At 42.9% G+C, this 14,993-nt stretch overlaps 1 protein-coding gene across 1 annotated transcript; it reads right to left on the bottom strand.

Annotated features, from left to right (window-relative positions):
• Positions 1-3,166: 3,166 nt before the first annotated feature.
• On the bottom strand, positions 3,167-14,546 carry LOC140486518 (lysozyme C-1/C-2-like). The gene is made up of 4 exons (XM_072585773.1): positions 14,389-14,546; positions 7,913-8,086; positions 6,550-6,625; positions 3,167-3,520 (listed from the first exon to the last, which is right to left on the bottom strand). Exons 1-4 carry the CDS (start codon positions 14,516-14,518, stop codon positions 3,457-3,459), a joined length of 444 nt encoding a protein of 147 aa, XP_072441874.1. The 5' UTR covers positions 14,519-14,546; the 3' UTR covers positions 3,167-3,456.
• Positions 14,547-14,993: the final 447 nt, after the last annotated feature.

The raw sequence follows: 14,993 nt of genomic DNA, 5'->3' as shown, positions 1-14,993 counted from the left end.
CCTGATCAGTCCTTGCTTTTCCAAATACATGTACATCCTGTCCCTCAGGATTCCCTCCAACAACTTTCCTACCACTGACGTCAGGTTCACTGGTCTATAGTTCCCTGGCTGGTCCTTACCACCTTTCTTAAACAGTGGCACCACATTAGCCAACCTCCAGTGTTCCAGCACCTCAATTGTGCAAAGATCAATGATACAAATATCTCAACAAGAGGTCTAGCAATCACTTCCCTAGCTTCCCACAGAGTTCTAGGGTACGCCTGATCAGGTCCTGGGGATTTATCCAAGTTTATGCATTTCAAGATTTCCAGCACTTCCTCCTCTGTAATATGGACATTTTTCAAGATGTCACCATCTATTTCCCTACAATCTATATCCTCCATGTCTTTTCCACAGTAAATACTGATGCAAAATACTTATTTAGTATCTCCCCCATCTCCTGCGGTTCCAAGCAAAGGTCACCTTGCTGATCTTTGAGGGGCCTTTTTGTCCTTAATGTATTGTAAAACCCTTTGGATTCTCCTTAACTCGATTTACCAAAGCTATCTCATGTCTCTTTTAGCCCTCCTGCTTTCCCTTTTAAGTATATTCCTACTGCCTTTTCTACTCTTCTAAGGATTCACTTGATCTTTGGCTTTGATATTTGAGTCGTCATTATCTACAGGTTTAGTACCAGAGGACTGGAGGGTTGCAAATGTTGTGCCCTTGTTCAAGAAGGGCAGCAGAGATGACCCAGGTAATAATAGACCAGTGAGCCTCACATCTGTTGTCGGAAAGGTTTTGGAAAGGATTATAAGAAATACGATTTATAATCATCGAGCAAGCAACAATTTGATTTCAGATATTCAACATGGTTGCATCAAGGGCAGGTCGTGTCTCACAAACCTCATTGAGTTTTTTGAGAAGGTGACCAAGCATGTAGATAAGGTTGGGGCAGTTGACGTGGTATACATGGACTTCAGTAAAGCCTTTGACAAGGTTCCACATGGTAGGCTGATGGAGAAAATGCAGAGGAATGGAATTGAGGGTGATTTAGCAGCTTGGATTAGAAACTGGCTTTCTGAAAGAAGGCAGCGAGTGGTGGTTGATGGAAAATATTCAGTCTGGATTCCAGTTACTAGTGGTGTGGCACAAGGATCTGTTTTGGGACCACTGCTGTTTGTCATTTTTATAAATGACTCAGATGCAGGCACCAGTGGACGGATCAGTAAATTTGCAGACAACACTAATGCTGGTGGAGGAGTGGACAGTTTGGAAGAATGTTACAGGTTGCAGGGGGACTTGGATAAACTGCAGAATCGGGCTGAGAGGTGGGAAATGGAGTTCAATGCAGCTAAATGTGAGGTGATGCACTTTGGGAAGAATAACAGGAAGGCAGAGTACTGGGTCAATGGAAAGATTCTTGGTAGTGTGGATGAGCAGAGGGATCTTGGAGTGCATTTGCATAGATCCCTGAAAGTTGCCACCCAGGTAAATAGTGCTGTTAAGAAGGCATACGGTGTGTGTGGTTTCATTGGGAGAGGGATTGAGTTCCGGAACTGCAAGAACATGCGGCAACTATACAAAATGCTGATGTGGCCACACTTGGAATATTGTGTACAGTTCTGGTCGCCCCATTACAGGAAGGATGTGGAAGCATTGGAAAAGATGCAGAGGAGAATTACCAGGATGTTGCCTGGTCTGGAGGGAAGGTCTTAGGAGGAAAGGCTGAGAGACTTGGGTCTGTTCTCATTGGAAAGAAGAAGGCTAAGAGGGGATTTGATAGAGACATACAAGATGATCAGAGGATTAGATAGGGTAGACAGAGAAAGACTTTTTCCTAGGATGGATGACGTCAGCTTGTCCGAGAGGGCATAACTACAAATTGAGGGTTGAGAGATTAAAGACAGATGTCAGAGGGAGGTTCTTTACACAGAGTGGTCAGGGCGGCCAGCAGTTTATTTTAGATTAATTTATCACCCCCCCCCCCCCCATGGTGAGATTTGAACCCATTCCCTCACACCTTGATTTGGGTTATCTGAATTACCAGAGCAGTGACACTACCTCTCTACTCCCAGCTCCACTTATATATGGGGGCTAAGGAAAATATTGTATTAATTCTGGATCACTGTTTTGATATGATTCTTAGTTACCACTGATGTTAAAAATATGTTTGATTCATAATTCATATTTTTGAGTTCATTAAAGAACTCATCCTTGGTCATTATTTGTTTTGTTTGTGATAGTCGTACAAAAACGGAATTGGCTGTTTTGTTGATTGATTGAACCTTGAATGAACTCTTGGTGCAGTGGTAACCCCAGTAGAATATGATTATTAACGCACTCCTCCCCCCACAGTTCTCACAACATTTCACCCTTTCAATCACAGCTCTTGGAGGAGAAGGTGAGGACTACAGATGCTGGAGATCAGAGTCAAGAGTGTGGTGCTGCATAAGTACAGCAGGTCAGGCAGCATCCAAGAAGCAGGAGAATCGATGTTTCAAGCATGAGCCCTTCAGCTCTTGTGCCATTTCCCGTAGCTCTGTCCCTGTCACCTTGGAACAGAAGCTCCAGGTTTTAATTCCACTTGTTAGGTGCCACAATATGGTCAAACAGATTGACTATCAGCCTGGAATTCCTCTCAACCTGCCTACGGAGGCAGTAAGAGGGTTTGACTTGGCACGACTTCCCTCAGTCTAAAGGGTCTGGTTTCAGACCAGTGATGTGTTTCAGGAATGAGGTGGAGGTGCTGGTGTTGGACTGGGGTGGACAAAGTTAAAAATCACAACACCAGGTTATAATCCAACAGGTTTATTTGTAGGTACTAGCTTTCGGAGCGCTGCCCCTTCATCAGGTGGCTCATGGAGTTTGCATGACAATGTAATCTTTTGCTTTAAATTTTGTCTCTTATGGTCCTGCTCCACTGCTACCTGATGAAGGAGCAGCACTCTGAAAGCTGGTGCTTCCAAATAAACCTGTTGGATTATAACCTGGTGTTGTATGATTTTTAATGTGTTTCAGGAAGACGAGCTATAGAAACAGCCAGATGCACATGCTTTGCTTCATGCACCATTGGATTTAAGAAAGTACCAACGTCTCATAACAGGATCCCAAATTCATCAAGATTTCATTGCAATCAACATCACTTCCAGAATTATCTATTAATTAATGGAATGAAACACTTGAATTTTGATTTTTGCTTGTGTTTATTTCAATAAACTGTGACAAAACTTTTTGTTTTATTTAGCTGTCTTAACAGTGCAAAGCTAGATATTGCAAGTGTTCCATGCTCTTATATTTAAGGACATTTAAATGGTCATTGGATAGACATATGAATGATAATGGAATAGTGTAAGTTAGTTGGGCTTTAGATTGGTCAGTGCAACATCGAGGGCTGAAGGACCTGTACTGCAATATAATGTTCGATATTCTTTTTCAAAGCGAGAGGGTCCCATCAACACGATATCCTCTTCCTTATCAGAAGCAAAAGTAGGAGTAATAATTGATCCATCTACCTTTGCAGTTTTCGACCCAGCTGCTCCTGCAAAACGAAAGCATCAGAGACATGACGTCAGTCAGCAACACATAACCCTGTTATAAATCTTTTAGTGGGATTACCTTTTCCTGCTCCTCAAAGTTTACTCTCCTCGTCTCCTGAAAGTCCTGACTCTTTCTGAAAGTGAAGCAATTCATACAGAGCGCACTCAGCAATCATTGCCCATGCATGTGCCTTTTTTTCAATTTATTTTCAGGATGCGGGCGTCCCTGGTTAGGCCAGTGTGTATTGCCCAGAGGGCAGTTGAGAGTCAACCACATTGCTGCAGGTCTGGAGTCACATGTAGGCCAGACCATGTAAAGATGGCAGAGTTTCTGAATTAATCAGACGGGTTTTTCCACAACAATTAGCAATGGATTCATGATCATCATTAGATCCCTAATTCCAGATTCTTCATCAGCCATGGTGGGATTTGAACCCGGGCCCCCAGAACATTATCTGACTTTCTGGATTAATAGTCTAACAATAATATTACTGGGCCATCACCTCTTACTCTGTCTAAGAATGACTTCAAAATTCTACTGTAATAAACAACACCCGGCTGTCCAACGAACTTTCTTCTGGAATTCAGAGTCTGTCCGTACTTCTAACTATTTAACTATACATTGATGTGATAAAAAGTGGATAAATAGAGTCTTGGATTTTCTAACAGTATAAAAGAGACTATTTGGTCCCTTGTGTGCTTGCCAGTTCTCTGTTAGAGCAATTCAAGTTGTTTCACTCCCCTTCCTTTTTCCCTGTAATTCTGAAGCAAAAAAGTTGTCCAATTTAATCTAGGCTCCTGCCCTTTCACCAGAGCCCAATATATTGTGCCTTTTCCCTTGTGAAGTTTAATGGGGTCTCTACAACAAATCCCTCTCTATAAATACAAGAATGACCACATCCATTGCAACAAAAATCTCTAGTGCACACTCTCGAACAATCATCATAGTTCTCTCCCTGACAGTAATGCCTAATAGGATCTCGACACTCGACCAACATGTGGAGATGTGGTCATCACAGACCCCACTTGCTTCAAACGATGGGCCGAGTCTTGTAACCATCCCCAGGAGATGGACTGAGATTGAGGACCAGGATGAAAGCTGAGGGATGGTTCATTGCACTGTCACAGCAGCTCTGTCAAAGAGGACTTGTAAGAACAGAAACCAGTCACTGAACAGAATCCAGTCATGGTGTGGGAATGAAAATATTTCCAACGTGTTTTCACCTCCTTCAGTAGCAGCCTCTTTCCCACGGACCCTAACACAGTGAGGAAATAGTTCTGCAGCCAAAAGAGAAAATGCTGGAAAATCTTAGCAGGTCTGGCAGCATCTGCAAGGAGAGAAAAGAGCTGACGTTTCAAGTCTAACTGATCCTTTGTCAAAGCTTTGTCAAAGGTCAGTTAGACTCGAAATGTCAGCTCTTTTCTCTCCTTACAGATGCTGCCAGACCTGCTGAGATTTTCCAGCATTTTCTCTTTTGGTTTCAGATTCTCAGCATCTGCAGTAATTTGCTTTTATTTAAATAGTTCTGCATCATTCAGCATTGCTTTTCCTGCAGGAATTTCTCCTCACATTGGCCACAGCCTCAGACTGTGTCAGGCGCTCATAGAATGGGCTGTCACATGGTCCTCATGGCCATCAGATTCATCTTTCTCACCTGATAATGAGCCGTAATTGGCCACTTGCCTGCGACTGAATGGTCACAGCTGGTGACCGGGAGTGTACTGGACATGAACATTCCATAACACACACACCTCACTGCAACAAGATTTGTAATTCACAATCTCTCATTTTAGCTTTCTCTGCCACACACTCACCTCACTGTAACACAATTTATAAAACACACACTTGCTGTAGTATTGTCGAAAATACAGACACCCCAATGTAACACACTCTTTAACACATCTCTCAGTGTAACATAATAGAATACACCCCTTACTGTAACACTCTATAACACACCCCTTACTGTAACACTCTATAACACACCCCTTACTGTAACACTCTATAACACATCCACACTACAACACCTTTATTGGTCACAGCATTGAGTTGGGAGGTCATGTTGTGGTTGTACAGGTCATTAGTTAGGCCACTGTTGGAATATTGCAAGCAATTCTGGTCTCCTTCCTATTGGAAGGATGCTGTCAAACTTGAGAGGGTTCAGAAAAGATTTACAAGGAAGTTGCCGGGCTGGAGGGTTTGGGCTATAGGGAGAGGCTGAATAAGGTGAGGCTGTTTTCCCTGGAGTATCGAAGGCTGAGGGGTGACCTCATAGACGTTTATAAAATCACAAGGGGCATGGATAGGGTAAATCGACAAAGTATTTTCCCTGGGGTGGGGGAGTCCAGAACTAGAGGGCATAGGTTTAGGGTGAGAGGGGAACGATATAAAAGGGACCTAAGGGGCAAAGTTTTCACGCAGAAGGTGGTACGTGTATGGAATGAGCTGACAGAGAAAGTGATGGAGGCTGGTACAATTGCAACATTTAAAAGGCATTTAGATGGGTGTATGAATGGGAAGGGTTTAGAGGGATATGAGCCGGGTGCTGGCAAATATGATTAGATTAGGTTGGGATATCTGGTTGGCATGGACAAGTTGGACTGAAGGGTCTGTTTCCATGCTGTACATCTCTTAGACTCTATCAATCTATAACACACCCTTCACTTTAACACACTTCATAACACACCCCTCACTCTAACATTCTCTATAACGCACCCTTACTGTAACAGACACTATAGCAGACCCTTACTGTAACACACTAATGCACACTCTTCAATGTAACACAATCTATACCAGACCCTCACTATAATACTCTATAACAGACCCCTCATTTTAACACATTCCATAACACATCCCTCACTGTAACAATCTCTATAACACACCGTCACTGTAACACTCTCTTACTGATTTGTGAAATGTCTGTTTAAAATTGACTGTATTGTGTGTCCATTGTACCACCGAAGTACTTATATTGAATGTAACCTCATACTTAAACCTAAATTGAGAGAAAAATATATCAAAAGTTGAACTTACCAGGCCTCCATTCCTTTTGAAGCCACTATTTTTGCAGCACACTCAATGCCAGGTTTCAAATTATTACTCAGTAGTTCTGTATGAAGAGAAGAAACGTGGTTTTGTATTAATTGGTTATGAGAAGGTGCTCAGGTGAAAAGTCCCAAGAACACAGGGAAGTGGATGCTGTGGATGCTGGAAATCTAGAACAAGCACCAAAATTGCTGGAGAAACTCGCAGGTCTGACAGCATCTGTGGAGGGAGAAACCGAGTTAACATTTTGAGTCCAGTCTGACTCTTCTTCAGAACTGAAAGGTGAAAAAGGAGCTCTAGAGAAGGGTCAGCCTCGAAATATTAATTCTGTCTCTCTCTCTACGGACACTACTGCACTCACTGAGTTTCTCCAGTATTCTTCTTGTTGCTTGTGGTGTTAGAGGCTGAAGAGTTTCAATTCAGAATAACTTGTGCTGTTAGGGAGTGGGTATGTGTAATTAAAGGGGGATCAGCAGTGAAGGCAGGAGGCACAATTTCAATTTTCAGAAGTGGTAGTGCCTCACCATATCATTTAAGTATCCCTAAAGAATCCATATATAGTGAATCTGCCTTGATTCACACCTTACAATGTAGTTTGACCTCTATGGGAAAAAGCAAGGCTGGCAAGCAACAATGGCTGACATAACTAACTAACCTGTTGTGACTGAGCTTCTTTCTGACACACAAGACTGAGGCTGGAAGATGCTTAGCGATTCCTACACTGTGAAATAGGTGGGGTTTTGCTGACAGGGTAGGATGGGACTTCTGCATGTGTGGGGTGGGGGTGGGGGGCATGTTGCAGAGATCTGAGTTTCAGTTCTCTACCTCAGAAAAGGGTGGAAGAGTCATAGCTATATATTAAAAATATCAGCGATTGAATAAATTGGAGGGTGGGAGGGAAGGACACTCTCATTATTATGCTGTCGCACAGGGAAGGATGAAAAATAGTTCATTAAAATGACATAACATACTGCTCAGGAAAACCAAATCTCTTTTCACATGCAGGTACTTTCTCTGGGATACTGCCATTCTAGCTGGGGTAGGGGAATATGTCAGGGTTTTGAGATATCACAGTATTCACCAAGCAGTATTGAGTTGAATGGCCAGTTCGTGTGTCTATGTTTTGATGACCAAATGGAGAATGCTGGCCAGGACAAAGGCACATTGATGGTCACATCTGATGTTATGCCATGTTTAATTTCTTTCCCCATTTAAGCCAATGTGGAAGAAACGAGGTGGCGTGTAACTGGCGTTGACTATTCATTATTACTTCATTATTGCTGGTGTTATGTTGCAATTACCAATAAGTAATTCTGTAATTCTGAGACTGACACTCTGCCAGTTCACATACCAGTACATCTGATCCCACAGCCGTTTTCTGAGTTTGGAGTTTTTCCATCATCACACCACCACTTGCTACTGATCTGAAAGATCCCATATTGTGATGCCCAGGCCTCTCCATTCCGTGTTTCATGACCGATTTCCATTGTGTTGTATTGACTCACGTGGTCGGCCAAGCACACCCCTAGAATGACGAAGGATGCAAGAAACAGCATCATTCTATTTGCTTTCCAAATAACATGCTACATCTTCAGACTAACCTGAACGCTTTCATTTGGAGCAAGTGACAAATGAAAATGATTTACCTCACATTCTAGAGGACGGCGATTGCAAATTTTGCCTTTGCAGCAATCCTGGAGTGAATTTCCTGAATTTCTCATGTTCAACCACTTACATGCGACTGATGGGGGTGGATGTTGGGGGAGGATAAATAAAAAAGAAGCTGTGCATTTATGTAGCAACCAGACATCAGAAAGAACTTTGCCCCCAGTGAAGTACTTTCTCTTGTGGGTGTGTTGGTTGTTGTAATGTAGGAAATGGGATGGCTGTTCTGCAGTCAGCAGTGCCCCACAAACAGCGATGTGAGAACGATCAGATTGGTTTTGTTGTGGTGTTGACTGAGGGGTAGATATGGTCCCAGGCATAGGGGATAGCTCGAGAGTGTGGTGCTGGAAAAGCACAGCAGGTCAGGCAGCATCCAAGGAGCCTGATGAAGGGCTTATGCCCGAAACGTTGATTCTCCTGCTCTTCGGATGCTGTCTGACCTGCTATGTTTTTCCATCACCACGCTCTCGACAGTGATCTTCAGCATCTGCAGTCCTCACTTTCTCCATTGGGGATAGCTCATTGATCTTCTTTGAAATAGTGTCCGAGGATCTTCCGCTCCACCTGAGGAGGAGGATGGGACCTTTGTGTAATGTGTCCCCCAAAACACAGTACCTCTGGCAGTATAGAACTCTCTCTCTACTGCACCAGAGTGTCAGTCCTGGATTTGGTATCTGAGCCCTGAATTCAACCCAAAATCTTTTAACTTAGGTACAAGCATGCAGTGGAGAAACAGCTGACACGTATGAGAAAAAGAAATGAAAGAGGGAAATAGAAACTCAGGGCAAGACATTGGCATTCTCATCCACAGTCAGCTGAAGGCAACCATTGTGGGAACGAGAGCAGAGGACAAGCTGGGCCTTTATTTGGCAAATAAAAGCAGGAAGTGCAGGAGAAACTCAGCAGGTCTGACAGCATCTGTGGAGAGAGAGACAGAGTTAACATTTCAAATCTAATGTGACTCTTTGTCAGGACATTTTGCTAGTTTTTTTCAAATTCCCTTGATGATGACAATTGTTGCAGAGACTTGGTTCATTTGTAAACTATTACCTTGATGGAGTGCTGTGTTGGAACTTCATTCATTTTTATACTATGCCACAGCTAATGCAACCCCGCCCTTCTCCAAGGTAGAATATGCAGAGAAGTCAGAAACACAAACAAAACCTATTAGAAATCTTCAGCAGGTCCTCCCCTGGTCTGCTGAATATCTACAGCATTTTCTGGTTATATTCCAGACTTGATAAACATAAGCAAACTCGCATCTGTTTCAGAAATGAAGTCGCTCTCTGCATTTCATTGCACCACTGTCCCTTAAAATTGCACACGTTCCACAAAGGCTTTAAGATTTATTTCCACAGATTTTGCCAGTTGTTGGCGGTTATTGCATTTGTTTGATTTTAAATTTTACAGACAGAAGGCTTGACAGAAACTCTGACATACTTTTAAACTTGGTGAATTGTTCAGTAATTTGTGGAATGAGACATGCAGAGGTAAAAGTAAGGTAGTTAGACCAATCCTTTGTACGTTACTCCTTCGTCGTCAGATGAAGTGTTGTGTCAGTTTCTGGCTACTAAATCTCAGGAAAGGAACCAGAAGAGATTGCCAGCAACTATCTGTTACTTATGTGTCACATTTAATGCAATAAAACCTGTCATCTTTCAGTCATTCACAGGCAAATACTGCAGAGAAAAGATCTGTTTTGCTAAAGCTTTGTGTCTTGCATTCATTGGGACAATTTGCAAAAACTTACAATGTAAAGAGGGAACAATGGTTATGCTGTGTGACATTGATCAGTTAGATGATATCTGACTGTTAACTGCCAAGCTTTGTTAAATTCAGGTAAAGAAGAAAAAGTGTGCTTGTGTCAGGTAATGAATACAATTGAGAAACATGAAGAACAGAGCAGGTTCGGAGGGGTGGTATAGAATTCCTACCATGCAGAAAGCGGACATTCAGCCCATCAAGTCTGCATCTGCACGGCAATTTAGCATGGTCAGTCCACCTAACCTACACAGTGTTGGACTGTGGGGGGAAAGCAGAGCTCTCAGCAGAAGCCAACACAGATATAAAGTGTTCATGCAAACTCCTTACAGACAAGTCACCTGAGGCTAGAATCGAACCCAGGTCCCTGGCACTGTTGCGCCAATTGCTGAGCCATCATGCTGCTCACCTTCTCCACTACAGAAGGCCGTAGGGGCCAGGGCACTGAATATATTCAAGTATTTCTATTTGTTTAAACGCAGCACTTATTTTGCCACAGTTGAGGCGGGTAGCACATGGTGAGGAAGCATATTGGAGAAGCAAAGTGGGACTATGAGAAAAGACTGGCAGCCAACATAAAGGGGAATCTCAAAGCGATCTGTAGGCATATCTATCGTAAGAGAATGACTAAAATAGGAATAGGACTGATGAGTGAACAAAAAGGGGATTGTGTATGAAGAGACAGAGCATGGCTGAGGTACTAAATGAACACTTTGTATCAGACTTTAGCAAGGAGATAGATGCTATCCAGGTCATGAGGACAGAGGAGGAAACTCTGTCATGAGAGGAGTTCAACATTGATAAGGAAGAAGTCTTGGGTAGACTGTTGGGTCTTAAAGTTCATCAAGGATTGATGAGATGCATCCAAGGATTTTGAATCACGTGAGAGTGGAGATTGCAGGGCAAAGACAACAATACTTCAATATTGTTTAGACTCGGCGAGGTTCCAAATGAATGGAGAATTGCAAACATGTTGATTTTGTTCAAAAAAAGATGTTGTGATGTTAAGTCCAACGATTATAAACCAGTTAGTTTCACGTTCAAGGTGGGGAAGCTTCTACAAACAATTACTCAAGATAGAGTTTGTCATCACATGGAAAGAGGTGGGTTAATTCAGATGGAAGAACCAAGACTTCCAGCTGGGAAATCACATTGAGCTAATTTGTTGAAGGTTTTGGAAGAGGTAAAAGAAACAGTCAGTGAGGGTCATGTTGATGATATGATGTGTTTGGGCTTCCTGGAGGTTTTTGATGCAGTGCCTTACAACACATTTATGAGAAACATTAAGCTCATGGAATAAAATGGTCAGTCATAATGTGAATAAACAACTGGCTGAATGATAAGATACAGAGAGTTATGCCCACTAGATATCTTTCAGGGCTGGAAGAAGGTGTGTAATAGAACTCCCTAGGGGTCAGTATTGGGACCCTTGCTTTTCCTGTTTCAGGTTAATGATCCAGGCGTTCAGGGGAACAATTTAAAGTTTGCAGATGATCAAATCTTGAAAACATTGTGAATGGTGAGGCTGGCAGTGGGGAATTTCAAAAGGACATTGATAAATGTGTGATGTGGGCAGATTGGTGACTGATGTGATTCTATGCAGAGAAGGCTGAGTTGATGCACTTTGGTTGGAAGAGCATTGAAAGACAATATAAAATAGGGATTACAAATCGAAAGGGGCTGCATGAACCCACATCTTTGAAGGAGGAAGTAAGGACTGGTGCTGGAGATCAGAGTCAAGAATGTTGTGCTAGAAAAGCACAGCAGGTCAGGCAACATCCAAGGGCATTCCTGATGAAGGGCTTTTGCCCGAAAAATGGATCCTGTTCCTTCTCCTTGGATGCTGCCTAACAGGTTGTGCTTTTCCAGCACCACACTTTCAACATCCTTGAAGGTGACAATGAAATTCAGGCACAGAGACAGTTTAATGGAGCATTCTGCTCCTTGGAGTTTATCAATGAGGTCATGGGGTACAAGAGCAAGGAGGTGATGTTGAACTTGTACAAGAGACTTGTTAGACCTCAACTGGAGGATTATATCCAGCTTTAGGTGACACATAACAGGAAAGATGGCAATACACTGGAGAGTGTGCCAAGGAGAATGACCAGAATTGTTCCCAGGGTTGAGCACTTTCAGTTCAGAGGATCGATGGGAGTGGGTGGGATTATTCTGCTTGGAGAGGTGAAGACCTGATAAAAAGCTTAAAAATCATGTGAGGGCTGGATAGAGTAAAGAGGGAGAAAGTGTTCTTGTTCATAACAGAATGAAGAATGACAGGTTTGAAGTGATTTTCAAAAGAGCCAAATGTGATGTGAGGAAAATGATTTTCACAAAGCGAGTGGCTCGAGTCTGGAATGTTCCTTCTGGAAAAGTGGCGGAGGCGGCTTCAACTGAGATACTCAAGGGTCATGATACTCATTTGAAGAACTGGTATAGCATGATGGGCAGAAAGACCTCCTTCTGCACCCGAACATTTCTGTGGGACTGTGGGATGTGCTGTTTCATACCATCTGTCAATTTTTAGCCTGGTCAGCAATATTGGAGTGATAAAACCTCTCAAGCATTTTTACAGCAGCATTATCAAATACAGCATCGGGGGAGATCATCAAAAGCTCCTACAAAGAGGTAGGTTTTTAAGGAAAAAGTGATGGGGAGAGTTTGAGACATTCAGAATGTGGGGGGAGTGGGAGGAGGGTGGTGGAAGGGGTGGATTCCAAGCCCAGGTCAATTCAGGGTCCAGGCATAGTGTGAGGGGAAGTGGGAATATGTCAGAGGGTCATGGGGTCAGAGGAATTTACAAAGACAGGCACCAAGCCACAGAAGGATCTGGAAACATGGATGAAAATCAAGGCATTATGTAATAGGGAGCTGAAATAGGTCAGTGAGCAAAGGGGTGATAGACAAATGGAATATGGTGTGAGTTAGAATGTGGACTGTGAACATGGAGGGTTTGGATGGTATCAAGTTCATAGAGAGAGTAGAACATGGTAGGCCTAATGCATGAGGAAGGTCATCCCTGAAGGTAACCAGGGCAAAGGTCATGATTTTACTCACAGATGAGCTGAGACAGTGACATAGGTGAACGATGCTAAGATAGGAATAAACAGACATAGTGACAACATGGATAACTGACTAGAAGCTGATGTTTAGGCCAAACGTTCTGTACCCTGTTAAACTTGCTCACAATCCCTGCATCATTCTCAACTCGTGAGTAGTTTCAACAGAGGATAACAGGACATGATCTTGTTTGACATAATCCAACTAGATCTGCACAAAGTTGCTGGAGAAACTCAGCAGGTCTGGCAGCATCTGTGGAAAGAAAACAGTTAACTTTCCGGATCCAGTGACTGTTCTTCAGAACCCGGTTGTATGGTGTATCCATCCTGGTCTGAAGCCTTCAGGCTGAGGGAAGGGGGAAAGGTTCAGTGTGTGAGAGATTAATGGTTTTAATATGAATTAGAATTTTCCGGAATAGTTCCAAAGAGACAGAAACACAACTACTAGAAAAGTTGTGTTTCCTTCAGCCAAAGATGTTGCAGGTAAGAGGTGTTCAAAAGCATGAATAATTTGATTAAATAAATAAGGAGCAACTCCTTCCAGAACAGAGACCAGATACCAAATGTGACAGGTTTAAGTGAAATTAGTAACATAATGATTAGATTTCCTACAGTATGGAAACAGACCCTTCAGCCCAACAAGTCCACACCAACTCTCTGAAGACCCATTCCCAAACCCTATAATTACCCCTGACTAATGCACCCAACACTACGGGCAATTTAGCAAGACCAATTCACCTGACCTGCATATCTTTGGACTGTGGGAGGAAACAAGAGCACCTGGAGGAAACCGACATAGACACGGGGAGAATGTGCAAACTCCACACAGACAGTCACCCGAGGATGGAAACAAACTCAGGTCCCTGGCGCTGCGAGGCAGCAGTGTTAACCACTGAGCCACCGTGCAGCCAGCATTCCTTGCTGTATTCAGTGAAGTGTTAGGGTCTGGAGCAGATCAATAACACTGGAACTGGATAGAAAGGTGAAGGAGAAGATAGAGTAAGGGACATGAGCATAGTAAGATAAATAATCCAGAGATCCAGCAACTGCACTATAGATTGAAGAGTCCAGTTCAATGCTGTACCTTTCTGTTATCTCACACAGTTGGGACTCCATGGGAAGAGATCAAAGGGAAAGATCCTTTAGATTCTCTCTCCCTGACTCTATAGGTCCCAAAGCTTGGCTAAGATCAATGTACTCAGTCTGGGTTAGTTAATCTATCCCCTGGCCCCTCTAATGTAACATGCAGCTGCTCACTAACTGACAGAAATACAGGGGAAACCCACAGCCAACATCTGCAACAGCACTCAGCATTGTTTAAATAGAACAGAGGATCATTACTCACAGTCTGCCACGCTGTAGTGGGTGAATTTTGTCAGTACAGAATCCTTGATAGCTTTAACAACTTGACATCGTGAAAGGATTTCGGCGCTGGAGACTGCAAGCAGGACACTGAGAACAATAAGGAGCTTCATTGTCGTGGCAGCAGATGTGTCTGGATCTGGTTGAAGTTGCACTTTTATACAGGATTGTGTCTGTGGTTATCAGTTCCTAATTAAACAGGAACCTTGGAAAAACATCAAGTGTAAACTGTGTTTCTTAGATTAGTGCCAAGTTCCTGAATGGTAAGCAGTTGTTTAACAAACAATGTAAAAAAGGTAGGGGAGGAAGCAAACACCTTTCAGACTGACTCCATTGATTTTAGTCCTGGAGTGGATGTATTGAGAGGGTCATAAACAATTCAGACAGTTAATATTGTCCAAGTTCCGTTACACATAAGAATTCAGCGCGTTGACCAGAAAATCTCACTGCCAGGGCACAAATGTAGTGAGAGTATAAGGGTCGGAGATGAGGCAGTGGTTTAAACCATTGGGACAATAGAATTAAGTTGTGCAACACTATTGAAAGTAGCAAGAGCCTGGCCTTCCACAGGGACTGTTCCTTCTGGGA

This window comes from Chiloscyllium punctatum, chromosome 15 (genome assembly GCF_047496795.1).
Source record: "Chiloscyllium punctatum isolate Juve2018m chromosome 15, sChiPun1.3, whole genome shotgun sequence".
NCBI classification, from domain to species: Eukaryota; Metazoa; Chordata; class Chondrichthyes; order Orectolobiformes; family Hemiscylliidae; genus Chiloscyllium; species Chiloscyllium punctatum.
Note: the sequence above shows the minus strand (reverse complement) of the source record. Positions and strands in the feature narration are given on the sequence as shown.

Bases quoted from the DNA above. Each gene is read 5' to 3' on its own strand.
- LOC140486518 (XM_072585773.1), bottom strand. From the start codon at position 14,518: ATGAAGCTCCTTATTGTTCTCAGTGTCCTGCTTGCAGTCTCCAGCGCC. The intron at 6,626-7,912 runs GTATGTGAACTG...CTCTTCATACAG, and splicing joins CTGTGGGATCAGATGTACTG to AACTACTGAGTAATAATTTG. The intron at 3,521-6,549 runs GTAAGTTCAACT...TTCGTTTTGCAG, and splicing joins TCAAAAGGAATGGAGGCCTG to GAGCAGCTGGGTCGAAAACT.